Source organism: Mustela lutreola, chromosome 8, assembly GCF_030435805.1.
Source record: "Mustela lutreola isolate mMusLut2 chromosome 8, mMusLut2.pri, whole genome shotgun sequence".
Lineage (NCBI taxonomy): Eukaryota > Metazoa > Chordata > Mammalia > Carnivora > Mustelidae > Mustela > Mustela lutreola.
In genome coordinates this window covers 78,083,560-78,109,425 of record NC_081297.1, presented here as the reverse complement: position 1 = coordinate 78,109,425, position 25,866 = coordinate 78,083,560, and the positions used below count along the sequence as shown (strand labels likewise).

The 25,866-nt window shown below is 38.2% G+C and overlaps 1 protein-coding gene across 1 annotated transcript in view; it reads left to right on the top strand.

Annotated features, from left to right (window-relative positions):
• The window catches only part of GYS2 (glycogen synthase 2), a 58,751-nt gene that overhangs the window by 10,195 nt on the left and 22,690 nt on the right, over positions 1 to 25,866 (top strand). The window contains exons 3-11 of the mRNA XM_059185714.1: positions 3,510 to 3,701; positions 5,930 to 6,112; positions 12,044 to 12,188; positions 15,521 to 15,638; positions 15,801 to 15,921; positions 18,249 to 18,355; positions 19,459 to 19,518; positions 20,629 to 20,707; positions 21,725 to 21,838. Coding sequence (XP_059041697.1) covers positions 3,510 to 3,701; positions 5,930 to 6,112; positions 12,044 to 12,188; positions 15,521 to 15,638; positions 15,801 to 15,921; positions 18,249 to 18,355; positions 19,459 to 19,518; positions 20,629 to 20,707; positions 21,725 to 21,838 — 1,119 coding nt within the window. The remainder of the gene's footprint in view (positions 1 to 3,509; positions 3,702 to 5,929; positions 6,113 to 12,043; positions 12,189 to 15,520; positions 15,639 to 15,800; positions 15,922 to 18,248; positions 18,356 to 19,458; positions 19,519 to 20,628; positions 20,708 to 21,724; positions 21,839 to 25,866) is intronic.

Here is a 25,866-nt window from a genome sequence, read left to right as displayed (position 1 = left end):
AAAAGCAAATGTTTTGAGCCAAACCTTTGGAAATGTCAACATGTTGGAACAACTATGTTAAAAAAAAAAAAAAGAAAAGAAAAAAGGAACTCAGAGATTGCACAAGTACAAACACAGCTAGTGATACAGAATCAAGGGTGGTGTGCAAATCCTAATCTTCAGAACCTGTGAATATGTTAGCTTATTTAACAAAAGGATTTTGTAGATTAGGATCATGAGGTGGGGAGATTCTCCTGGGTTATCTAGGTGGGCTGATGTAATCACAGGGGTCTTTATGAAAGTGAGGCAGTAGAGTTAGAATCAGAAAGAAGATGTGCCAATCGAAGTAGAGATTGGCTTGATGAGCTCTGAAGATGAAGAAGTCACAAGCCAAGAAATGCCTATAACCTCTAGAAGCTGGAAAAGACCAGGAAACAGATTCCCCTAGAGCCTACCGATGAACTGCAACTCTGCCAACATGTTGATTTTAACCCCAAAGACCTATTTCAGATTATGGACTCCTAAACCTGAAAGATCATAAATTTGTGTTGTTTTAAACCACTAGGTTTGTGTCTTAATCTGTTGCCATCACAATAGCAATAGGTCAAAACAAGGGAGGAGAGAGTTTCAAGTATGAAGGAGGGATTAAGTCAGTGAAAGGTTTAACCAATCTCAGTTGGGGTTAGCAATATTCAGGCCATTCAGGGTAATCTTGCTAAATACAGCCTTGAGGGAGAAGAAGGTTAAATCAGATTACAGTGGATTGGGGAATAAGTGAATGGTGAGGAAAAGGTACAGAAGTTGTGGCAATAAAATTTTTCAATAAGAAAAAGGATCATTAAGTATGATTCTATGACTGACTGAATTAATGGTTGAATTGATGAACAGTTGCTTTTGAAATGGATAGGAAAGGAAGCAAAGCCAGAAAGGAGGCAATGATGTAGGAAAAAATGGAGGGCTCCAAAAACCAGAGGTGTTGATGACAGAAAAAGGAGTATATATGCTGGGAGAAGCAGAGTGAGAGAAGTGGAGGTATGGATGTTGTAGTCAAGTAAAAGAATGCTCAGGCTGAAAATTTCAGAGAAGGAATAGTCTCAGTTTTGACAAGGATAACAGTGTAGCCATGAGCTTGTGTAGCTGGAATGTCATGGACATGAAGTTCTTCGAAGTCAATAAAGTCAGAATACCATGAGGTTAACTGTGTAGGATAAAAAATTGGATTTTGAAGTTGCCCAGAGAAAGGTGGAAAAGTAGCCAGATGATTAATAGGACAAGGAAAAGTAATGTATTTGGATAACATCAATTTCAAAGATGTCTTTCTACACAAATAAGTTTCAGCGTGATTTTAAAAGATCTAAACTTTCGGGGTGTCTGGGTGGCTTAGTCATTGAGTGTCTGCCTTTGGCTCAGGTCATGATCTCAGGGTCCTGGGATCGAGCCCCACATTGGGCTCCTTGCTCTGTGGGAGGCCTGCTTCTCCTTCTCCCACTCCCCCTGCTTATATTCCTTCTCTTGCTGTCTCTCTCTGTGTCAAATAAATAAATAAAAATATTTTTTTATATGTTTATAAAAAATATATGTTTATAAAAAATAAAAAATTAAAAAAATATATTTTTTTAAAAAATCCAAACTTTCTTTATACTCACCCCAGGAATATAGTTTCTGGGGATGAAAACATGAGAAGCCTTCATTGAGATGTCCATGTGAGTAGCAGTGTCTACAAGGTCTAGGCAAAGCCTGAGATGCAGATTTAACTGAAGGGAACTTGAGGTCCCAGAGGGCACCAGGGAAACCTATCATAGTGAGTGTAGCATAGAGAACCTAAGAAGGTAAGAGAGGGATGCATGTTGTGCTACTGGGATAAAAGAGCGAGACTTTGGAGGGGGCTTGTATTTGAAGCTCTCATGAAAGAAGACAGAGATGAAAATCATAATTGTCTGACTGGTCTTAAAGTTCTAAATGGATTTCTGATGTAAGGATATTTCCATATCATAGCCAAGAACTCACTGGAAGTCAAAACAAGCTAGCTTACATTCTCCAGTGTCAATATTTCTCTATGATTTCAGCTCACTGTATCATATGTCATACATTAGGCAGTTAGTAACTATTCATTGAATGAATACATAAATCAATGAATGTTCTAAAGGGAAAACAACTGGAAAGGAAAACTCAGTCTGGAAAGGGAAGAGTGCCATGATACTTATTGATTACAATGGAAGCAATTGACAGATAATGGGGTCTTTCAGAGTTGTCCAAGGCTAGATGGGAGAGATATCACGATATATTTCTGAGCCCTGTGGAAGAGAATGATGACCAAAAATGGGCTTTCAAGCTCCCCAAATTCAGCCTTGGGTAGAGTCACTGGGTCAATAACTAAACAATGCAGACATGTCCAGTTTACTAGAGAGGGCCAGATACGAATGAGAAGCTCTTAGCTTTTGGCAACTTCCAAGAAGGATTTGAAGGGACTTATGGAGTTGCATACCATGTAATTGGAGAATAAACCTAAATAAAAGTCAAGACAAAAGAATGAGTAAATTACTATAGAAAAATAGAAGCCAAAAAGAAAGTTAGAATTTGGATATACAAGTGATTATATAATTACAATTGGGAGAAAACGATATAGCTAAAACATTAGAACTTGTACAAGAAAAAACAGGAATAAAAGAATTCAATTTGAAGAATGTAAGAGGATTAGACTTTGAGCTGTTAGATTAAAGAGATAAAGTAACTTGGGCAATATATTTAGTTAAGACACCTGGCAGTACCCATGTTGGGAAACACTTTGTGTCACTTTTTTTTTTTTCCTGATAGGAGGAATAAGAGAAATCATATACATTTGTTCATAGAAATGAATTTTTCTAGCGTGAAATATAGTCCTGTTACATAAAGTAAAATAAGTGACACTGTAGACATTATATCCAATACAAATCAAAGATACAGAGAAGTTTATCTTACAGCTTTATCATAAAAACATGCATGATATTAAATCCTAAAACCATGAGCTCTAGATCACAGGAGAGGAATAAGAAAAAGAAGGACAAAAATTGGGACACCTGGGTGGCTCAGTAGACTGAAGGTTCACCTTTGGCTCAGGTCATGATCCCAGGGTCCTGGGATCAAGTCCTGTGTCGGACTCCCTGTTCAGCCAGGAGCCTGCTTCTCCTGTTCCCTTTACCCCTCCCCCCACCCCCTTGTGCTGCCTCTCTTACTCTCTCATGCTCTGTCTCTCAAATAAATAAAAATCTTTTTAAAAAGGACAGAGGTTATATAATCTAGATACTTCATTTTTAAATGACCAAATTTACTGAAGGATAAGAACTTGGAGGTTTAGATGACTGGATGCAAGCTCATTCCATGTTCAGGCTCAAATATCAGATGTTTTGTGTTACCACTACAGTTTCCTATATAGCTTGCATAGTCCGCTGTTGAATTCTAAATAAAGTTTATATGCTCTAAGCACATATACCGTTTTTTCCCCCTTGCATTGCCTGGTATTACTGCAAAGCTCTGTGTTCTTTACATGGCAGGTGCACTTTGGAAGATGGCTGATAGAAGGGAGTCCTTACGTGGTGCTCTTTGATATAGGCTATTCAGCCTGGAACCTGGACAGGTGGAAGGGTGACCTCTGGGAAGCCTGCAGTGTCGGCATCCCTTACCATGACCGAGAAGCCAACGATATGCTAATATTCGGATCTTTAACCGCCTGGTTCTTAAAAGAGGTATAGTTTATTGCATAGTCATACAACAGATGAGGAACGTAATTGTGCTCTGTGCTCAGCAATGATCCCATGGTTTTTAGGTTATGCTAAAGGAGATGATGCCTTTGTGATTGTCCTAATATATTTCAAAAGAATCTGAGAAAATGTTCAGTCTTCCTCTAAATCCTAGCTCTTGGAACAGGTTAATATCGTGCTTATTAATATATACCTCATGTCAGATTTAAATAGAATGATGTGTATAAAACAACCAATTATATTCCCTGATACATAGATGGTAATATATATACAAGCGAAAAACAGTATATATCATGCACTAAAGACCTGAATTCTAGACTTATGGGAGTAGAAAAGAGCTTGAAATATTTGGTTTTGTTTATGCATGAGTACTTGGGCAACCACAGTGGCTTTTAGGTATTTTCATCGTTTTCTAAGGGCTGACGTGATCTCAGCAGTTGCTAAGGATCTGTAGAAGTGAAATATCCTCCCCTCAAAAACCAACTTTCCCAAACCCCAAAAGACCTCAAGAACGTTAGATATCTATCCTTGTGAAATGAACCAAGCCCACACTCTCATCAGTTCTCAAAGGAGGATTTCTTTGCATTCCTTGCATTACCTCAAAATGATTGTCCTTAACTTCAACATCATATGGTGAGGAAGAGCATTTCTAACAAAGTGGGGGTGTAGTCTGAGGACAAATCACAGAACTGTTGGCAGCACATCCCCTTGACCAGCCTTTCTTACGGGTGCAGTCTTATTCCAGCAGCTACAAAAGGCTGCCTCGAAGCGAAGGGGAAGGTGGAAAGGTAGTCCCATTGCTTTCTGCTGGCGACAGAATTAGGAGAGGAGGGTGAGGGTGCTGAAGAGATCTGGCCTAATGACAATAAGTCATCTTGTTGTAGCATCAGTTGGTGGAACCAACTCTTCCTACGCAAACTGCCTCCATGATCCAAGGCCCTTGGGGCTGAGGCCAGCCTGTGTGTGTGTGTGTGTGTGTGTGTGTGCACGCACACACACTCTCTCATCCTTTCTGTTAAAGGGAACTAGAGAGGAGAGAAGCAAGAAAGTGAAGGCCCCAGTGTTCTCTAAATTAAAACTATTACAGAAACAGACATTTTCTTTGATCCAAAGGGCAAATAAAGACATTAACAGCCCAAGGCTCCTGAGCAAACCCTGTTTCTATAGTTACCTCTCAGCTGCTACTGGTCTGTGCACTTGTTAATTACCATGAAAAACTTTTTGAAGAACAAGTACTTTAAACTACAAAGGTTCTAGACTAAGTCAGTGGTTCTCAAAGAGTATTTCCATGGACCACCAGCAGCAGCATCGCCTGCAAACTTGTAAGACATGCAAACTCTTGCCCCCAGCCCAGAATTAGATTACCTGGTAATGGGACCCAGATGTCTCTACTTGGCCAGCATTCCAGGTGACACTGATGTCCTCCAAGTGTGAGAACTGCCTTCTTGGGTGAACTCTTGATTTCCTAGTCCTCGCTCAGACTGCTTGAATGCTTGTGTTATTGCATGATCTATTCTATTCCCACACTGAGGGAACAAGCTGTTGTAAGGGGAGTGGAATTTAAATACTAAACTTCTGGAAGGGTGAAACAAGGTAACTTAAAGGCAAGGAAATTGACTCCCTGTCTAGTTTTAGAGCTAGACCCAGATTAGTCCTGTGTCCTCAGTGTGTGACTAAATTAGGATTTGCTTCCAAGCAAGTTATTCACCTCTTTCTTCCCAGTTCCGTATTCTTAAAATAATATGTTAGTTAAAGAGGTTTTGTCTTCAATTACAGAAGATCCAAATAAGACTGACTTAAAACAGGAAGTCATATATTATTTATTTCAAAAGAAGCTTGTAAGTGGGTAGTCCCCCTTGATCAGCTGCTTAGTGATATCTTCAAGGGTGTTATTGCTATTATTTATTTGTCCATTCGATGAATATTTATGGAGTACCTACTGTGCATTTGTTCTATGAGGCCCCTTTGTAGCTACAAAGGTAAGTCTGTTTCCTTCCTGAAAGAGAGGATTATGCCATACAAGTATATGGGCTTCATGAGCATGCTGTAAATCCAATAAAATAATTCTGCTTTCTAAATCTGCATATTTCATGCTTACCTCTCTTTAGATTTTGCTAAAATTTACAGGCACAAATAACTTTCCTTCACCTGTGGGCCACCATCAAGATCAAGCTTTACCAACAACTATTCTAAATGCTTCTTTTCTGATGTAGGTGACAGATCATGCAGATGGCAAGCACGTCATTGCCCAGTTCCATGAATGGCAGGCAGGAACTGGACTGGTCCTTTCTCGAGCTCGGAAACTTCCCATTGCTACAATATTTACCACTCACGCCACATTGCTTGGGAGGTATCTTTGTGCAGCAAACATTGATTTCTACAACCATCTTGATAAGGTAAAGTGTCCTCCCTCTCCCCTGACCCCCACCACCTTTCTTTTCTGATCCTTGACGCTGAAGGATGAGAAGTATTGATCCTTTCATTTCATCTGCCAGCCAGATGGCAGAAATGCCCTTTTAACTAATCAATATTCATGACAAAGCCTCCCCTGAAGTGACAGAGAGTTGCTGTTGTTTAACTTTGTCAGAGTGCAGTAGAGCATAGCAGTGACAGACCAGATGTGAGTCTACTTTGAAGCAACCGATCCAAAATCCCAAGATCCAAAGAGCCATGGTGGGTGGAACAGGGTTGCACTCCTGTGTATCCTAAAGCTGAGGAAACACCATGTGGTGGTGGAGCTGGGTTCACACGCCGCCCTGAGTGGCAGTTACAGACCAAGACTTGGCCAGACATACAACTTGCCTTGTGGGGCTCCCTCTCTCCTTCAAGTGAAAACATGGTCAGATTTCTCCTGTAACTTTGAGGTGTAGATAGAGTCAGTGTAGGGGTCGAATAAGACAGTTATTTAAAACAGGGATGTGGGTCCTTGGTGACCAAAGAGTCGGGTTTCCTTATCTTAGAAGACTGCCGAACTCTATGACCAAAGTCATTCATTTATTTGCTGACAGTGAAATGAGATTAATAAAAATATATCTTTTATATCATCATGTCAGTATCACCAACAAAGCATTTGAGTACCAGAAAGTCAGGGTTTTACAGATTTGGTATCTATACTGATAATCAAATCAACTTAGAATTTGAGGGTTCCATTTACTATCAGGAACATGAGGAGGTTGGAAAGTTGCTTTCTAAAGAATTTCCCCGTTTAAAAAAAGTTCTAGGATTCTAGAAACAGAATATGTGCATGTGTGACTGTGTGTGTGTGTTTGTAAAACATGAACACTTAGATAATAATAGTGGAAAGAGGTCCTACTATCCCGAAGACCCTTTGAGTGTAAGAAAGTTCTTTCTAACAAACTTCAACATTTGTAAAGCAGTGTGTGGTCCTAAAGAGAGCTTTCCTATAAAAAGGTCAGCCTAACCTAAAGGTCAAATTGTAAACATAAGATGCACATTTAAAATAAAGTCACCAAGGAATTCAGAAATCAGATCAGGGAAATTTCCTAACGGTGTATGATAATGGTAGACTAATAAGGCCAAACCAGTGATCTGTGATGGACTCAGCAATTTTGTTTCCCAGAAAAGAGCAGACTTTGATTTTTTGTGAAAGATAAAATATTGGAAAGGTACATCAAACATTTCACTCCAGAATACCTAAGACCATTATATGGTAACAATGAATAAAAACAATTAATAAAATTCATCAGATATTATTAGCTGTTTTTTTTTAAAGATTTTTTATTTATTCATTTGACAGAGAGAGATCACAAGTAAGCAGAGAGGCAGGCAGAGAGAGAGGAAGGGAAGCAGGCTCCCTGCTGAGCAGAGAGCCTGATGGGGGACTCGATCCCAGGACCCTGAGATCATGACCTGAGCCGAAGGCAGCGGCTTAACCCACTGAGCCACCCAGGCGCCCCTTATTAGCTGTTTTTAAGTAACAAATGATTATAGTGTATAGTTACATATTATAATTTTATCCTTTGGCTCAAAGGTCAGTATTTACAATGTACTATGTTCAAATATTTATACCTTACTATCTTCACAATGTATCTCCCCAACTTAAAGCTCTTCTCTGGTTGAAATATATGAGCTTAGTCAGCCCCAGTCCACCTTGCCAGTAAAATATCCTGCCCAGGGAGACTAGTGGGTCAAATGTAGTTAGGAACTAGATTTTGAGTAAAACTCGTAATCATTTTTCACAGAAGAGGCCCCCATCATCATTTTCTACAGCATACCACCCCCCCACCCCATGATCACAGTACGTTTAGAATCTGGTTGTTATATAATGAGTTATATGCATGAAAGGCTTTTAAAAGTTCAACAGAAGAAATGAGTCGTAATTTAGTCTTTGATGCAAGAACCAGAATCAGTTGCAGTGTGTTTGGGCTCAGGCAAATAAACCTGGGGGAAGAATAGGAACAAGAATGAAAGTACCCGGCTTTATAAAAACAGAAAGAGTAGAAAGAATAGTATTTACCCAAATACTAATTGTCAACTGAAAAGGTATTTTCTGAATAGCCAACTCACAGGACTTTGATGCTGGTTTAAGTTCTTAGTTAAATTTGTTAACTAAAATAGCATTTCAAGATTTTCAACCAGTGTATGAATCTTCTGAGACTCTCCAAGAAGATACTTTTTTAAAAATTTTTATTTATTTATTTATTATTTATTTATTTGAGTGGGAGAGAGAGAGCATGTGAGCAGGGGGAATGGCAGGGGGAAGCCAGGTCTCTGCTGAGTGTGAGGAGCCTAATGAAGAGCTCAGAGCAGGGCTCCACGTGGGGCTCCACACAGGACTCGGTTCCACAACACCGAGATCCTGACCTGGGCCAGAAGCAACAGTTGGGCCCTTGACTGACCGAGCCACCCAGGCACCCCTCCAAGAAGACATTTGCAAATTCATTCTGTGAGTCCAGACACTGACTGATTTTCCCCTCAGCTATCATGGCTACATAACTATAGCTTTAAAAAAAAAAAAAAAAAGGCCATTAACTTTCTTATGCTTTGGCCTCTCTTTCCTTGATGGCATCAGACTTTCCTGGGTAGAAATGTAAGGGATAAAAAAACTGAAAGAACCCAGACACAGTTGCTTGATAGATTTTTACTCTTTTATCTGACCAAGTTTTGAGCTCATCACCTTTGGCCATAGGGTAATTCTCCTCTGTCACTGGATTGTGCTTTATTGACTAATATATACTTTGCCTCATTTTTTGTTCTTTTGTACACATTTTCCTGAATTCAACAAAAAAGTAATGAGATACATAAAAATATAGGAAAGCAAGATCCTTTGTCAAAATAACCAGGACCAGATATGTTCTAGATGTTGGAATTACTGGGCAGAGATTTTATAGTTTTTTTTTCTCAAGATTTTAATTATTCATTTGGAAGAAAGAGAGCACACGAATGGTGCGGGGAGGGGTGGAGGGAGAGGGAGAAGCAGACTCCCCACTGAGCCAGGACTCTGGGATCATGATTTGAGTCAAAGGCATCCCCCACACAGAGATTTTAACAGATTATTATATATATGTGGGAAAGTGGAGAACATGTATAAATACCAGGGTTGTTGTAAACCACAGGTTTGGCCATGTATATGGCAGGCCTGGGAGGTAAGGGGCCCCATAGGACCAGGAAAAGTCATATGCCTGTCTTTCTGGGGACCTTTCTCGGGTTCTCCAGGCTTCTGCTGTCCTCCCCTGCATAACTTGGTTTTCTCATTTAGAAACCCCATCTTCTTATCCCAGATGTCCACATGTTAAATGCCATCCCGCATATGAAATCTTATTGCTCTCCACAATAACAGCAGCAGCCATAGTAGTAATGATAGCTAAAGTTACGGGGCCAGGTACTTTTCTAACCATCTGACGCGTGTTATCTCTTTTCATCTTCATAAAAGCTCCGTAACATAGGAAACATTTCATACTTTTTCCAGTTGGCATTCCTAAGCATAGGCTGCCTTTATCATATGTTTAAATAAACCCTTTCAGTGCTTTCCCTTGTATACAAAACAAAGGCTTTCTAGCTTGTCTGTCATCTTATCATGTCTCCTATATCCTATACCCAACGCTGTAGTCCATCAGGTGTAATTTCCTGCATATGCTATGTGACTTAATATACCTATTCCTTAGGCAACCAATTTTTCAATCCAAATAAACCTTCCCCAAATTAAACTTTCATGTCCCAGTCCAAATGCCATTTTATTCATCCAGTCAGTTTGGAGGAACAAAGATTAATAAGTCATGGTCCTTGTCCTTGAAAATCTTACACTCCAGAGGTGATGCTGACAATGCAAACACTTGCATAGTATGAGATAAGTTTCTCTATTCTCCCCAGGGAGAATCAGTCCCACTCTGATCCTACACCTTCCTCAGGCACTTACTCATTTCTGCCTAACTTTAACCTGTATTCTCACGAATTTATAAGATCTTTGAAGGCCACAGAAATAATAAATTACTCAACAAATGTTGGTTGGATGAGAGATGTGGTTGAATAAATGACACCAGCCAAATAGAGCTTTTCGGAAAACATCGGCTGATTAAAGGATGCCATATAAAGCCATTCTTCAAACATTTTCAGAGAAATATTAAAACTATTACAGTCAAGAAAGAATGCTCTAGGACTTTCTTCATTGCAATCTTTAGAATCACCTAGTGAATCTTTTTCAGTACTTTCTTCTACATAGCTCAGTCATTGTTGGGCCTGACTTGCTGGTCGAGCTGGAGTCCAAGGAGTATAAAAGCAGGAGAGTGCACAGGCTTGGAGTCAGACTGATTTGGGATCATTTCAGAGCTCTGCTAAGACAGTTAATGAGAATGTGATCTTGGGAAGGTGTCCTAACCTCTGCAATCTTTAGCTTTCCCTCCATGAATAGAGGACAAAATACAAACCTTAGTGGTTTGTGAAGATTAAATATGATACTTGCTTAGAAAAGAGCCCAATGCATAGTGTTGAGCTTCTAATACTCTTCATTATCAAAAGCACCTGCTAATATAATGCCAAAAACTTTATATGCTTTTCTCTCTCAAACACTGTTAGTTTCATCTGCAGCTATATGAGACATAACAATGTTCAGCAACTGGGCAAAACGGCAAAAGCTCACAATTGCTTTCAATTATTTAATTAATTGTTTGGTGCTTGGTATGTTGGTTTTTAACGGCTTTTTTTAAAGTTAAGATGCCCAGAATAAAGGATGATTGCATAATCTAACATACCATCCAATTAAAGTAACTGTACATCCCCTTGAAATGATACGGTCATGAGAGTTATACAACCCTAGAAAAGCATTTGTCTCTTCTCTTTGTTGGATATCTTTTCAGTGAATTAGGGATGATAATGATTATCCTCATTTTTAGTATTGAGGCTAATGTCAGTTCTGTTTCTTTGTTTATGGGGAAAATATGATAAAGACCATGGTGAAAGGAATCAGTTCAATATTTATAAGATGTAAGGTAAGTAAATACAATTAAAATACCAAAAAGTTATGAATTCTAGTAATAATAGCAAAGTAGAAATCTTTACTTAGGGGATTAAGTAGCAGTTTAGAAGCAGAAATGAAGTGAACAGTAGTTTTTTTTTTTTTTTTAAAGATCTTGTTTATCTGCCAGAGAGAGTGGGAGAGAGATAGTGGGTGTACAAGAAAGGGAGCAGCAGGCAAAGGGAGAAGCAGGTTCCCTGTTGAGCAGGGAGCACGATGTGGGACTCGATCCCAAAACCCTGGGATCATGACCTAAGCTAAAAGCAGGTGCTTGACCAACTGAGCCACCCAGGTGTCCCTGAACAATACTTTTTAAAGCATGAGTGGCTGTGCATTTTAGTAATAGGTTTAATAAAAAGTTATCATTACTTTATTGTGGTCTTAAGACTTTACATAGCATTGAGAAAAAACAATATATGATTTTGTTTTGCTTATATAGAAGGATCAGTACAGTTGATCCTTGAACAACACGGGTTTGAACTGCATGGGTCCACTTGTACCTGGATTTTTTTAAAAATAAATATTGTACAGTCCAGTAAATATTTTCTCTTCCTTATGAATTTCTTACTGGCAATTTCTTTTTTCTAGCTTACTTTATTATAAAAATATAGTATATAATACATGTAACATATAAAATATGTGTCAATCAACTCTTTTTGTCATTGGTAAGCCTTCTGGTCAACAGTAGACGATTAGTAGTTAAGTGTTGGGGGAGTCAAAAGTTAAATGCAGATTTCTGACTACACAGAAGGTTAGTGTCCCTAACCCTGTGTTGGTCAAGGGTCAATTGTATGAGAAAATGTATATGTGCTTTTTCTTTTTCTTTTCTTCTTTCTTTTCTTTCTTTCTTTCACAGTTTAACATAGACAAAGAGGCTGGGGAAAGGCAGATTTACCACCGGTATTGCATGGAGCGGGCCTCTGTCCATTGTGCTCATGTGTTCACCACGGTATCGGAAATAACAGCAATAGAAGCTGAACATATGCTGAAGAGGAAGCCTGGTAATTATCTCTGAGTTTGTCACCTGTCTTTCAGTCCTAAATGGCATTAGAGTCTAAAAGTCTTGTTTGAAACAAACAAATAAAAAACATAAAATAATAGAGGAAAAATTGCATTCACTATTACTACCCGAATCTTTACACGTTTTAATTGTCAATGTCAGTAGTTCTATAGTAACACCAATTCTAAGCTATATCCAGAACACAGTAGTAGTATTCAATCTGTGCCTGTTGAATAAATGGGCTATCCTAGAAGTGGGCCTATGCCCTACGGTTGTCACAAGTGACCTGGTGTGTGTAAGCAAGGTAACTTTTCTATTTGAAGGAAATGAAAGTTCAGAAAATTTTAGAAATTTGTATGAGACTCTTCCAGTCCTACATCTTATGACATTGCTTCATTGGTCCTGTTTAGTACAAACCTATTGTTTTACCCCTCCCAAGACCTTGAAAGCTTTTCTGGGAACTATCCCCAGACCCATCCAGAGGTTGCAATGCCAAGAGGCCTGTTCATAAAACATGACCCTGTCACCTGGCCAAAGCTGATTGGTCCAGAGGTAGATACGCAGCATAAACCAGCCAATAAGAATGCCCCCGCAGGAGGGAGTCCAAGCAGATGAGTCCACAGGGAGGCACTCTTGAAGGATAGGTGTGTCAGCTTTGCAGTTGTTGGCAGTGTTCGTTTTCCTTTTATGTTGCATGGGATGCAAAGAAGGCTAAACTAGGGTCACCTGGGTGGCTCAGTCAGTTAAGTTCCCTACTCTTTTTTTTTTTTTTTAAGTTCCCTACTCTTAATTTCAGCTCAAGTCATGATCTCAGTGTTGTGAAATCTCCCTTTGGGGGGGGGGGGTCCCTGCTCAGTGGGAAGTCTGCTTGAAATTCTTTCTCCCTCTCTTCCCCTGCGCCTCCCCCACACGCATGTGTGCACACACACACATGCACGTGCGCGCGCGCGGACACACACACACACACACACACACACTCTCTTTCTCAAATAAATAAATAAAATCTTTTTAAAATTGAAAACAAAAAGAAGGCTAAACTACAATGAAATACAATGAAAAACAAAAACAGACTGAGAGGGCTCTAGATTCTCCACAGTGAATTAAACTAATGGTTTAAACTAATTCCGGAAGCCTAGGTAAACCTTTGCCATGAGGCACTCGAGCATCCCATGAACAAATTCCTCATTATTGTAGGTAAGCCAATGTTAGTATCTAGTTACCCAGTGTGAACACTGGGTCTATTATTTGCTACCAAACAGTTCTAATGAATATATCCTCTTTCTTTAATCCTCGTTATCTTGTCTCTATTTGTCTTTCTTCAAGATACTAGTTGGATGTCTGGAGGAGGTATTCAAGGTGCTAGATTTTTTTTTTTTTTTTAAAGAAGAATCCAAGAAATTTGAATAATGACAGCATACAGTTTCCATGTTCTCCTTTTGTCTTTCCAAGTACTCCCCCGGGTTCACTTGGATTCTCACTGCCATGCCCCTTACAGAAGTTAACTCCATCAATATGCTATTTCTTTCTTGCATCCTTCTTGTTTCTTGTCTACAGTATCTTTTCTGTGCTTGCAAAATGCTTTGTTTTTTTTTCCTATTCTAAAATAAAACTTTCTCTTGAGGCTGCTCTTTTATCGAATGTCCACACAATCTTATCCTTCCTCCTGCTGCCAAATACACCTTCGTTTGTGAAACACTTGAAAAGTTCCAGAGGAATTAAAGTCATAATAAAATGATATTAATATATATTCTTGGCTTCTATATCTTTTTGGACAAGACAGCTGATTGTCACAGTGGATAAAGGTATAGACCTCAGAGCCAGACTGCTTTAGTTTTATTTTAATTTATTTTAAAGATTTATTTATTTATTTATTTATAAATAAAGAGCAAGTACATGGGGTGTGGGGAGCAGTAGAAGGAGAGAGAGACTCTCAAGTCAACTCTGAGCTGAGCATGGAATCCGACACAGTGCTCGATCTCATGACCTTGAGTTCTAAACCTGAGGGAAATTAAGAGTCCAAAATTTAGCCAACTGAGCCATCCACATGCCTCCAGGCTGCCCTGGTTTTGAATCCTACCTCTGTTACTTTGTAATTACTTGATCTTGGGCAAATAACTTAACCTCTCTATAGGTTATATTCTTCTCCTATAAAATGTGGATAGCAAAATAAGTTACTTTATATGATTTTCTAAAAACAAAGCTAATATTTGTCAAATACACTAGAGTCTAGAACAAAGCACTATATAATGTTATGGAAAGGGAAATACATTGTAAGAGGGGATTGTCTACTGTCCTATAGGAATTATTCACATGAGGGTTTTCACTAGAAACTTTGGCAACTTAAAATCGACTCTGCTGTGGAGTATAAGAATTATCCCAATTACTTAGTAAAAAATCAGAAGAATCGGCAGTTTGCTATTGCTATGACCAGGAAGCCGGGGTTGATTTTCTGGAATCATTTCAAAAGATAGCTTGTTAATTCTTAAATATCCTTCAAAATGATGGCACAGTTATAATTCTAGCTCAAATCTCCATTGCAAAAATGCCCGTTGCCATGTGTTAAATTTTTTTTTTTGACATAGCTTCTTTTTTTGAATTTCATTTGTTTTTGCAGCAACCCGTGTATTCAAGTCAGTAGGTAGTTCCCATCTTGTACCCTGAGGAGTCTCTATCTTTCTTGTCACAGGCTGATTATTCTGGAAAACCAAAAATGTCTTCCTGCTTGAGTAAATCTTCTGGGAATTAGAAATAAAGGACTGCCTTTCCAATTTTCCAGATAGTACATTTCCCATACACTTGGTCAAACAAGATGCTAGGAGGTAGTTTCATGCACACCATGGCCAGAGACACAACATGTGGAGGCAGACTGCATGGATTCTACTCCTACCGGTATTTGTGTTCTCAGATTCCTGAACAGCTCTGGGCCTGTTTGGGTGTCTGAAAATGCAGATAAGAACACCTACCCCATTGCTTCTTGCAAGGATTAGATGAGTTATATTTTAAAGCATTCTGAGCATTTAGAGCAATAGTAAGCCACCAATAAATGAAAACTATAGTACTCCTTATTTGTGCTTTTAATTAGACATTTTGTTGTACTAGTTAATGTTATTTTGGTCACACACCCCTAATTTCCTATTTCAGTTACTTATTCTGATGTTTTATGAATTTTTAGTTGTATGATATAAACTAGAAATGTTAAGGAACATATAAATTAGTTAATTAATTAATTAATTAATTTTTAAATTTAATATATGCAAGCACACTATTTTGCTACAATGGTACCCTCTCTCAAAAGATTTCTGTGATGATTTTTTTTTTTTTTTGCTTTTCCAGACGTAGTTACTCCAAATGGCTTAAATGTTAAGAAATTTTCAGCAGTGCATGAGTTTCAAAATCTACATGCCATGTACAAGGCCAGGATCCAAGATTTTGTTCGAGGTCATTTCTATGGGTATGCTCTTCTTTATTTAAAAAAAACCTATGGCATAGAGAAAACAATATTGTTATAGTAAATGTTTATCTTTCCCAGCCCCCTTTGAACTTTAACAGAACTCGTTTGTACATCTTGTTGCTGTTGCCTTATTTCATTTGAAACTGTTTTGTTTTGTTTTAGTCATCTGGACTTCGATCTTGAAAAGACTTTGTTCCTTTTCATTGCTGGGAGATATGAGTTTTCAAACAAAGGAGCTGACATCTTCCTAGAAGCCTTATCCAGGCTAAATTTTCTGCTGAGGGTAAGAATGCTATAGAACAGTGTCTAACACTTTTACAGGAGGACTTCCTTCTGTGGGAAGAACAGAACTTTCTGGCTTCTGAAGAAGTTTCTAACAGATATATGATTGTGAATACTTAAAATGACAATCTTCTAAGAACAGCTCCAGCCTTTCAAGTTACATATTGGGATCGCCACTTTGTTCACTCGTGTATCTGTCTATGTTATCAGGTATTTTTTTAAGAGAGCCATGAGCTTATTGTGTTCTGTTTTAAGATGACATTATAGCATTCCTTCTCCTGTCCCAAGAGTTAACCAGTTGAGAGATAAATATGAAGAAATCAAGCAAATAGAGAACAAGATTCACCATTTTAAAAACCAATAAAGACTGTAATGGGAGGTGTGGCTTGTTAAAGGACACCCATAGGCTTCCTGATATTGAACCTGCTGGTAGACCTGGCTAGCTCATCACATTGCTGTGTTCCCCCAACCACAGAAGGCCTGCAGGGAACCTGCACCACACTGCAAGCAACCAAGCAGTTGTTTTCTGTACAACAGGGAAAACACACACAAATGCTATTCCTCTCCCTACTCACCAGCCACACTTCCTCCCTGAGATTAAGAGTTTGAACTATGAAACCAGGAGATGTCCCACATCGTGGAAACAAGGAGGGGAAAAGAGGTTCCCACTTCCATGTGGAATCCATCAATTTTTGTTCAGGAAGGTGGGACTTAATATAGGTTCCCAATTAAGCCAGCAATAAAACCTGTGCCAATAGAAGGAGCTATACAAAATGGTACCATGTAATAGCTAGTGATTAAAGTTATTGGCTTATATTCTAATCTTATCATGTAAAAATATAGAATAAATAACAGTAAGCTATAGGAGACCAGCATAGAATTTCAATCCTACTGAGATACCAAGACAACCTAAACTTTCCTGAGCTTGTACTGTTCTCCAGTTAATTTTTTTTCCTTGGACATAGATTTATTTTTGCTTTAGAGCAAACATCTTACCAAGTATCCTGAAAGATTTACTGATACCACTTAGTAAGGAAATAATACATTAATAAAAACCCAACTCTGTAAAATAAGACTGAAGACCACAGACATTATTCTAGAATAGGCTGGATTAATCTTATTCCATAATATTTCTGATATGTATCTATTCAACAAGCTTTATGGACTCAAAGTTATTATCAAACATGTATCATGTTTAGGGATATTATTAATCAATTTTTCTATATATTTATTAAACAGTCACTTTATCTTTATGTATGAAGCAAAGGATAATCACTATTCTAGATATCAAAGGTCATTACAATACTTGAAGAAATTAAAAGAAAGCATTCTCTTTCATATAGTATATTTATTCTTTCATAGCACGTTGGCTACTCTGGAGTGAGTTTCCTAGTCTCTGACTTCTACAGATTATCTTAATAGACAGTCAGACCTCTGAGGGGGCCACAAAGTATGGGTGCCCACACTTAGGAGACAGTCATTTCCAGAACACATGAACATTCATATGTGCACTGTCTTAAGTGAGTTTATGCTTCCACTCTCACAGCTGTTTGGGTATGTCATTTCCTTCTGAGATGTGCTAGGGAAGAGAAAAAGAAAACAGTATAGAATAAAAAAAACACCAGTTTGAATCTTAGCTTTGTCAATAATCTGTTATAGTAACTCAGACAATTGAAACACTCGCGCCACTCTTTCAGTTAGTAAAATGAAGAACATGCTAGCTGTTGTTATTATGAGGCTTGGGTTAAGTTAAGCTTTTAAAGCATCCAGCACTGCCTGCCACCAGAGGGGCTGGGCATATGCTTGTTCCTGTGCTTTAGGGCCAGAAAAACAAAATGCAGCATTATGGAAAGACTTTTAAAGGAAAAGTTTAAGCAATCTATTTGTGCAAATTATTGTGAGTAAACTGGAAAAAAGAGATTGAAACAAAGCTAAATCCCCATAAATTTTCCAATCTGAAATTTTAAAGAACTAATTTTGACTTTGTAACATAACTCACATTCATCTGACCTTTTTTTTTAACCCCAGAAAAGCACTGTGATACCACTAGCAATTGCTATGTATTTTACCTGCTTAAGGAAAATATTTTATGCATGAATTTTCAAATTGTTAATCAAAAGATCATGACTAAAAACCAGATTTAAATTAATATTTCTGAGTAAAGCTTCAGGAAGGTGGCTTTAATTTCTCTGTGAATCATAAATAAGTATTGTTTTTATTTAAAGATAATTTAAAACAGTTTTTTTTTTTTTAAGTTTAAGGTCCATCTGTTGATGTTTTCTTTTACCTTTGGTAGTTGACTTGTCGTATTTCCTAATCCCCTACTAGATGCATAAAAGTGATGTCACAGTGGTGGTGTTTTTCATCATGCCTGCCAAGACAAATAATTTCAATGTGGAAACGCTGAAAGGCCAAGCAGTACGGAAACAGCTATGGTAACCTCATGTCTTGTAAATACTCTCAAGCAATTAGTGTCAACCAATTTTTTAAACATGTGTAATTTCTGATATATGTCCTTAAACTTTTTTCTTTAAGATATAATTATTATAACACATGGGCACCTGGGTGCCTCAGGTGTTAAATGTCTGCCTTTGGCTCAGCTCATGGTCCCAAGGTCCTGGGATCAAGCCCCGCATCGGGCTCCCTGCTCTGCGGGAAGCCTGGTTCTCCCTCTCCCACTCCCTGTGCGTGTGTTCCCTCTCTCACTCTCTCTCTCTGTCAAATACATAAATAAAATATTAAAAAGAAAACATTATTATAGCACAAAGGGTACCTGGGTGGCTAAGTCAGTTGAGCTTCTGCCTTTGGCTCAGGTCACGATCCTGGGGTTCTGGGATCAACCCTCCACGTTGGGTAGGGGTGGAGGGGCGGTCACTGCTCAGAAGGGAGTCTACTTCTCTCTCTCCCTCTGACCCTCCCCCTCTGTTTCTGCTCTCCCGCTCTCTCACAAATGAATAAATAAAAAATCTTAAAAAAAAGATTATTATAGCACAAGTGCTGCTTGGTTCTCTTCTCATAGGCTACTATGTCAGATTATGTAGTGCCTATCAAACTGTGTTACTATAAAAACATTGGAATGAGCCACCATGGAAGGATTAAAAACTCTGTAGAAATATTTAAAGATAGGTCGAGTTTATTTTTAATTTTATTGTGAAAATTTAAAAATGAAAGCTAAAGTAAAGACATTTAGTGTAATGACCCCCTCCATTCTCATAGCCCACATTCAACAATCACCAATGAATTTGCCATCTTGTTACATCTATACTTCCATCCACTACCCCACCCTGTCCTTTATCCTGGCCTGAGTATCATCAGGCAAAAAAATGTTAAGCTCTGTGGGCTGCTCAGGACGTTCTGCTGCTTCAAATCTGGAGGTCTGAACTCAAGCTAAATTGGCAACTGGGAAAAACAGTAGAAGAGGTTCAACAAAAGAAATCTGTTAATTTCGAAGGACACATTGACAAAACATCAGCATGGTCACACAAACAGATTTTAAATTGCAACAATGTTTAAATTATAAATCTTCCAATTCATACAGGGACATTGCACATTCTGTGAAGGAAAATTTTGGAAAAAAACTCTATGATGCATTGTTAAGGTAGGTGCTGAGACTACTTCACACTTCAAATATGTTAGGGCTTCGTTATTCAAATTTAATAACTTATACACTATCATGTATTTCTTTTGTTCCAAATATAAAAGAATTATTAGCCTTTGAATATGTATTATATTATGGGAACGGGTTTTGTTTTACCCATCATCTGAAAAATACTTATAAACAGGTTGTACAAATGTGACATCATCACATAGACAAATTAGGTTCTAATTCAATGAGATTCTCAATAGGAGCTAATATGTCAATGTGAAACTGATGGAGATTTCATGAAACTTATAAGTCAAGATATGTATTGACTTTATATATTAAATACCTATATTTATTTATATACTAAGTTTATATTAAGTAATGTTAAGTAACCTATATTTACTTAAAGAATAATAAACATTCAAATACATAATAAAATAAATGAAATATATAAAAGTATTAAAAATTCTAAATAATTAAATCAAATCAAAATATATTATAAAATAATAATATATATAAAATATATGGATTTTATTAGAATATGAAGAGAAAGCTGGTTGTCTCCTGACTGATTGTGGCAAACATGCATCATTTCCTTTTACCTGTAAAAATATCAAATTATAGATGGACAGGTATGGCCACTTGTGAACATATTCAAGAGTAGCCAAATATGATGACAGTGTCCTCCTGATGGTCAACATTAATGTTTTAAAAATGAGTTTTAAGGGATATCTGGGTGGCTCAGTCCTTAAGCATTGGCCTTTGGCTCAGGTCATGATCGCAGAGTCCTGCCTGCTTTTCCTCTCCCACTCCCACCACCCCCGCCCCCCGCCCCCCGCCCCGGCTTGTGATCCTGTTCTCACTATCAATCTCTGTCAAATAAACAAATAAAATCTTTTTTAAAAAGAAGTTACAATTTAAAAAATTTAAAAAGGAATTTTAACTTTCTTCTATGCTATCGAAATTATTCTTTTATCAAACTTCTTCATGCCTTTGAGAGTCATCAGGAAACCATGTTTGCTTTATATTTTTTTTAAAGTGCTTAGAGCACTATCGGACTCATGGAGACATTGAATTGGTGCCAGTTATTTTTATTTTTCTTATTAATATTATTTTGCCCCACAGAGGAGAAATTCCTGACATGAACAACATTTTGGATCGAGATGATGTAACAATTATGAAAAGAGCCATCTTCTCAACTCAGGTAATGAAGAAAAGAGTGACCCACACTCCCAAGATCGTTAAAATCAATTTAGATCAATATTTTAACTTATTAGAATGGGCAAGTTTGGGAAACATATAAACCCAGGAGCTAGAAAAGTCTTTCTTATGCATTTACCTAAATGACAACTTTACTTATTTTCTTTTTTGGGTGCTTTTCAGTGCTCTTTTAAAAAATTTCTTGGGGGGCACCTGGGTGGCTCAGTGGGTTAAGCCGCTGCCTTCGGCTCAGGTCATGATCTCGCGTCCGGGGACTCCCGCATCGGGCTCTCTGCTCGGCAGGGAGCCTGCTTCCTCCTTTCTCTCTCTCTCTGCCTGCCTCTCTGTCTACTTGTGATCTCTCTCTGTCAAATAAATAAATAAAATCTTTAAAAAAAATTTTTTTCTTGGAATTTATCTTGTATCAACTTAAAAATTCCTTTGGAACCAATACGTCCATTTGAAATTGGATTTGCAATTGCAATTGGATATACAATTGCAATTGTATATTGCAGTGACAACAAAATGGTCCCTAAAAATCTTTGAAAAGCATGGCATTTTGAGTCATGATCAAGAAAAGGTGAATGTTTCTCAGCTGAGAGGACTTTTTGTAAAAATGGAAGATAGGCATTCACCAACATCTTGTCATAACAGTGAGGCATCAGGTACCATCAGAGGACAGGCCTGCTAGAAGGGTCCAGGAAAAGGGTTCATCTTGAGTCACAACTTCAGGACACCTTCATTCCAAACAGGTCTTAAGAGTGGTTAAGAAGTCTAGGCCTTTCATGTAGTGGCTGCAGGTGAGAAACAGAAGTATCATGTGTTCATAATTCCAGAAGGAAGTTCTTCAAGCCTTTGCCTTCCTCTGAAACCTGCACAAAACTTAGTCATCATCATTAATGTCTCCAAAAGATAGAGGGCATAAAAGTTGGATGACATGTTGCCAATGACCTATTGTTGAAATTAGTCACACTTATTAATTCGTCCCACAATTGACATTTTCTTTCCTCTATGACTTCAGCGACAGTCTTTGCCTCCAGTGACCACTCACAACATGATTGATGACTCCACCGATCCCATCCTCAGCACCATTAGACGGATTGGACTTTTCAACAGCCGCACAGACAGAGTCAAGGTAGAACTAATTGTTTACGTAAGGCACTTCAAAATGACTTAGAATATATTTTTTCAGAATTTATCAGAAGACTCTTGTATTTGTTTTGATAACTTTGAGAAAGATTTCAAATGATATTTCTAAAAAAAATTAATTCTGTTTCCTGTTTTGGGTAATTAAAATATAAAAGATAATGACTATTTTAGTATCATTTGTAAGATTGTACAATATCAACAGTAAGAATAGGAAAATTGTTTAATTTTTAATGATACAAACATATTCTAAGAGTTGTTTTTTAGATTCACTATGAATTTAGTGAATCCCTGAAATGAAAATGAATTATCTTTGTTTCTTCTTAATAAAGTTGAACTTTAAGTGGATAATACGAGAAGCTTCCAGTTTCAGAGAGTCTGGCTCATGATATTTTTATGGAATTTTCTATAAAATTCATTCTGTTGACACTTGAGTTTCTAAATGATTAAGTCCAGTGTGAGTTGTATGAATGAGACCTGATTTCTGCTCTTGTGGAGCTTAGTCCCTCAGGGTTGTACTGAGGGGGCACTATGCTCAGGCACAGTGCTAAGTGTGGGCATAGTGGTGAACATATAAACAGACAGTTGCTTATCTCTACTCAATCCCATTCAGCAGTATTTAAGATCAGGTTGTCACAAGATTTTACCAATCTTTTCAAAGGTCCCACTTTTTCTTCTTTCTTTCACCTTTAGCAGATAACCTGAGAATTCAGCGTACAAACTCCTTAAGTGTCCCAAAATATAGATCTTTTACTTATTCTCACTTCTTTTCCTTTGGGTTCTGAGGATTGCTCTGGGATCTCATTCCTTCTGACATTCTTGGGAAACTTACCTTGTTAACCTTCCCTTATACTGCAGATTTACTAGCTCCTTCCCTTGCTGTCTACCAATATTCCTTAAATTTTCTCACTTTACAGGGACACCTGTGTGGCTCAGTTGGTCAAGCGACTGCCTTGGGTTCAGGTCATGATCCTGGAGTTCCAGGATCAAGTCCCGAATCAAGTCCCGCATTGGGCTCCCTGCTCAGCGGGAAGTCTCCTTCTCCCTCTGACCCTCCCCCACTTCATCATGCTCTGTCTCTGAAATAAATAAATAAAATCTTTAAATTTTTTTTTCTCACATTACAAAGCAAACAAACTTTGCTTTAACGTGGCCTTCTCTTGATGTTTTTGAATGTTTTGGTCTTTTCTATTCTTCCCTGCAAAATCTCTTGGAAAAAAAAAGTCTATTTGTAAATTAATTCCTCCTGCTGCATTTAGTATTTAGTATGAGTAGGTGTGGTGGAGGGAGACAAGTTAGGGACCTTCTGCCACAGAACAGGTGAGAGATGATAAGGGACCCTTACAAAGGTCATGCCAGAAGTGCTAGAGAGGACAGAATAATGGGAGAGGCAGCTGCATATAGAAAAGATCATCTTTTGTAACCAAAGATCATTGGGAGGGAAAAAGAGGGAGAAGGCAAGGATGATAACCCTCTGGCTTCAGTATTTCGTCAGTACTATCTAAAAACTAAGGAAAGGCTTTTATCAGATTTGAGTTCAGTTCTTGGTAGATTGTGTTTGAGTTATACGTGAGTTATTCAAGTTAAGATGTTTCGTGGGGACTTAGAAAACATAAGACAGTCATGAAGGGAGCTATCAGTGGAGGGTCAGCGGGGGATGCCAGGGAATGAGGACCCTACCATGCTGAAAGACCAGGCTGAATGAGCAGAGAAAAGTGTGGACCCAAGAAAGCCTCAAGATTTAAGAGGAGAGTAGAGGAGGAAAAGTCAGTGCAAGAAAGGAGCAAGAATTAGAAGAGAAAAATATCTCAGAAATCAGGGCAGGGGAAATTTTCGTGATGGTAGATAGCAATAGCTCCTAGTACAGAACTAAATGATACAAGCTGGGTTTTTTCCAAGACTTTATTTATATGTTAGAGAGAGAGAGAGAGATTACAAGTAGGAGAGAGGCAGGCAAAGAGAGGGAGGGGGGGAAGCAAGTTCCCTGCTGAGCAGAGAGTCCGATGCAGGGCTCATTCCTAGGACCCTGGGATCATGACCTGAGCAAAAGGCAGAGGTTTTAACCCACTGAACCACCGAGGCACCCAACACTGTTTATAAAAATGTCTGTTTATAAAACGTCCCATGTGGTGTTATCCCATTCATTTTAAACATGTTCTCCACACATGCATGCGTATGTACATAGATACACACATATTTGTGTATATTTCCCTGTGCCATAGAAATATGGGTAACTTTTATTTTCTCATTTGTGTTTCTGCATTTCCAAAATTTTTACTCCCAGCACACACCCTGTAATATGCAAGCTACACATTTTTCCCTGGAAATGCAGGGACGTATCTCTCAAGGATGCATCATCCTTCACATTTTTCCACACGACTGGATTTGCAGAAACTTACCTCCCTCCAGAGTGTATCAGCACTAATTTGATCACATTTTCATGCAGGTTAGACCAGTCCTTCTCAATGTTTTTTCTATTGGAAAGGAAATAGTAATGGAAAGAAAGCCTATTATTTTCCTGTTGTTTTCTGTTTTACAGAACTTTGTCACACCTATATTTAAATCTGTGGCTCTTCCTCTAATGATCTGCCTGGCACATGATTTGTACAATAAATGTAGACAGAACAGGGGACTGGAGTCAGATTGTGGTTCATGCTTCCTTTATTTTTGGGAGGACTGAGTTTAGAAGGTCTCCTGAAATGGGCAGCTCTGAACAAAGTATGCTTTGCTGATCTGTGTGTGTATGTGTCTGTGTGTTTTAAAGTACAGTAACAGTGAAGCCATTTCTCAGGAATGGACAAGTAACATTATTTCCTAAGTACTTGAAAGACTTCGTTCCTCTATGTCTTTGCTGATGTTATTCTCTCTTTCTGAATTCCCCTTATTTCAGCCATCCTAATAGCTCCTTTGGGATCCAACCTAGAATTCATCTCCTCCTTGTGTTTGTCCTTAATTTGCATTCATCTACTCCAGACAGAGCAATCACTTTCTTATCTGGATTCTCAAGATGCTTTATTTCTACTACAAATATAGGAATCATCTCATCAAGTTATTTGTATTTTTTAATATGTATGTTCTTTCCTCCAGTGAGACTGTGAGTTCTTTGAGGCAATGATAATATCTCATATACATTTTCTCAGTATTCATTCTCTGAAAAGCAAACACCAAGACAGGATTAGATATGAAAACACTTATTGGTAAAAACGCCTGTGCAAGATAGAGATGAAAGCAAAAGCAGGCAGGGAGGGATAGTTTACACAGTGGAAAGAGGAGGAAGGAAGGTGGAGGAGGGAAGACCCACAGACTGCAGCCCAGGGCTAAACACCTCTCAACCTTTTTTTTTTTTTTTTTTTTTTTTAAACAGAGAGTCAAATGTCTTTAACAAAAACTAGAATCAATAAAAATTAACAAACGCATGAAAAATATACACACCTAGCAGCACTATGTAGTGACTTATAAAGGGAAAAAGCTGACCACTAACAATGGCTGGTCAGCTAGGGGAAGGAAGCACACACACAGAAGCATGTGCACTCCTGTGTGCACACACACACACAAAATCATTTTCAACAGTACAATCAATCTACAGCTAAGATAGATTCCAAATTATTTTCCAACGCTTTCTTTTTTAATACAAAAGATGCCTCTGTGTGTGGGGGGTGTATGTGTGTGTTGTGGTTTACTGTGATTTATTTCAAGTATATTAGCATTACTACATACATCTCTTCCCTGTATCTAAACCTTTCTTTTATGTTTTACTTTCATGTGTTCTGTTCACCAGCCAAACAGTTTCAAGTTGGTGGGCACACGGGTGCCTTATTCTATGAGCAATCACATGCAACAACTTTAATAGGGATTCCTATTAGAGTAGGGCTTTTCCAAACAAAAGTTGTCCAAAAGAGTCACTGGTTGTGCAGAAATGAGCTGGCACTAGAACCTCTCCTTGCCAGGTCTATAGGCTGGAGCAGCTGCTGTAGCTGCTCAAGAGGGGAAGCAGTTGGGGCTGTCAATCAAGATCTG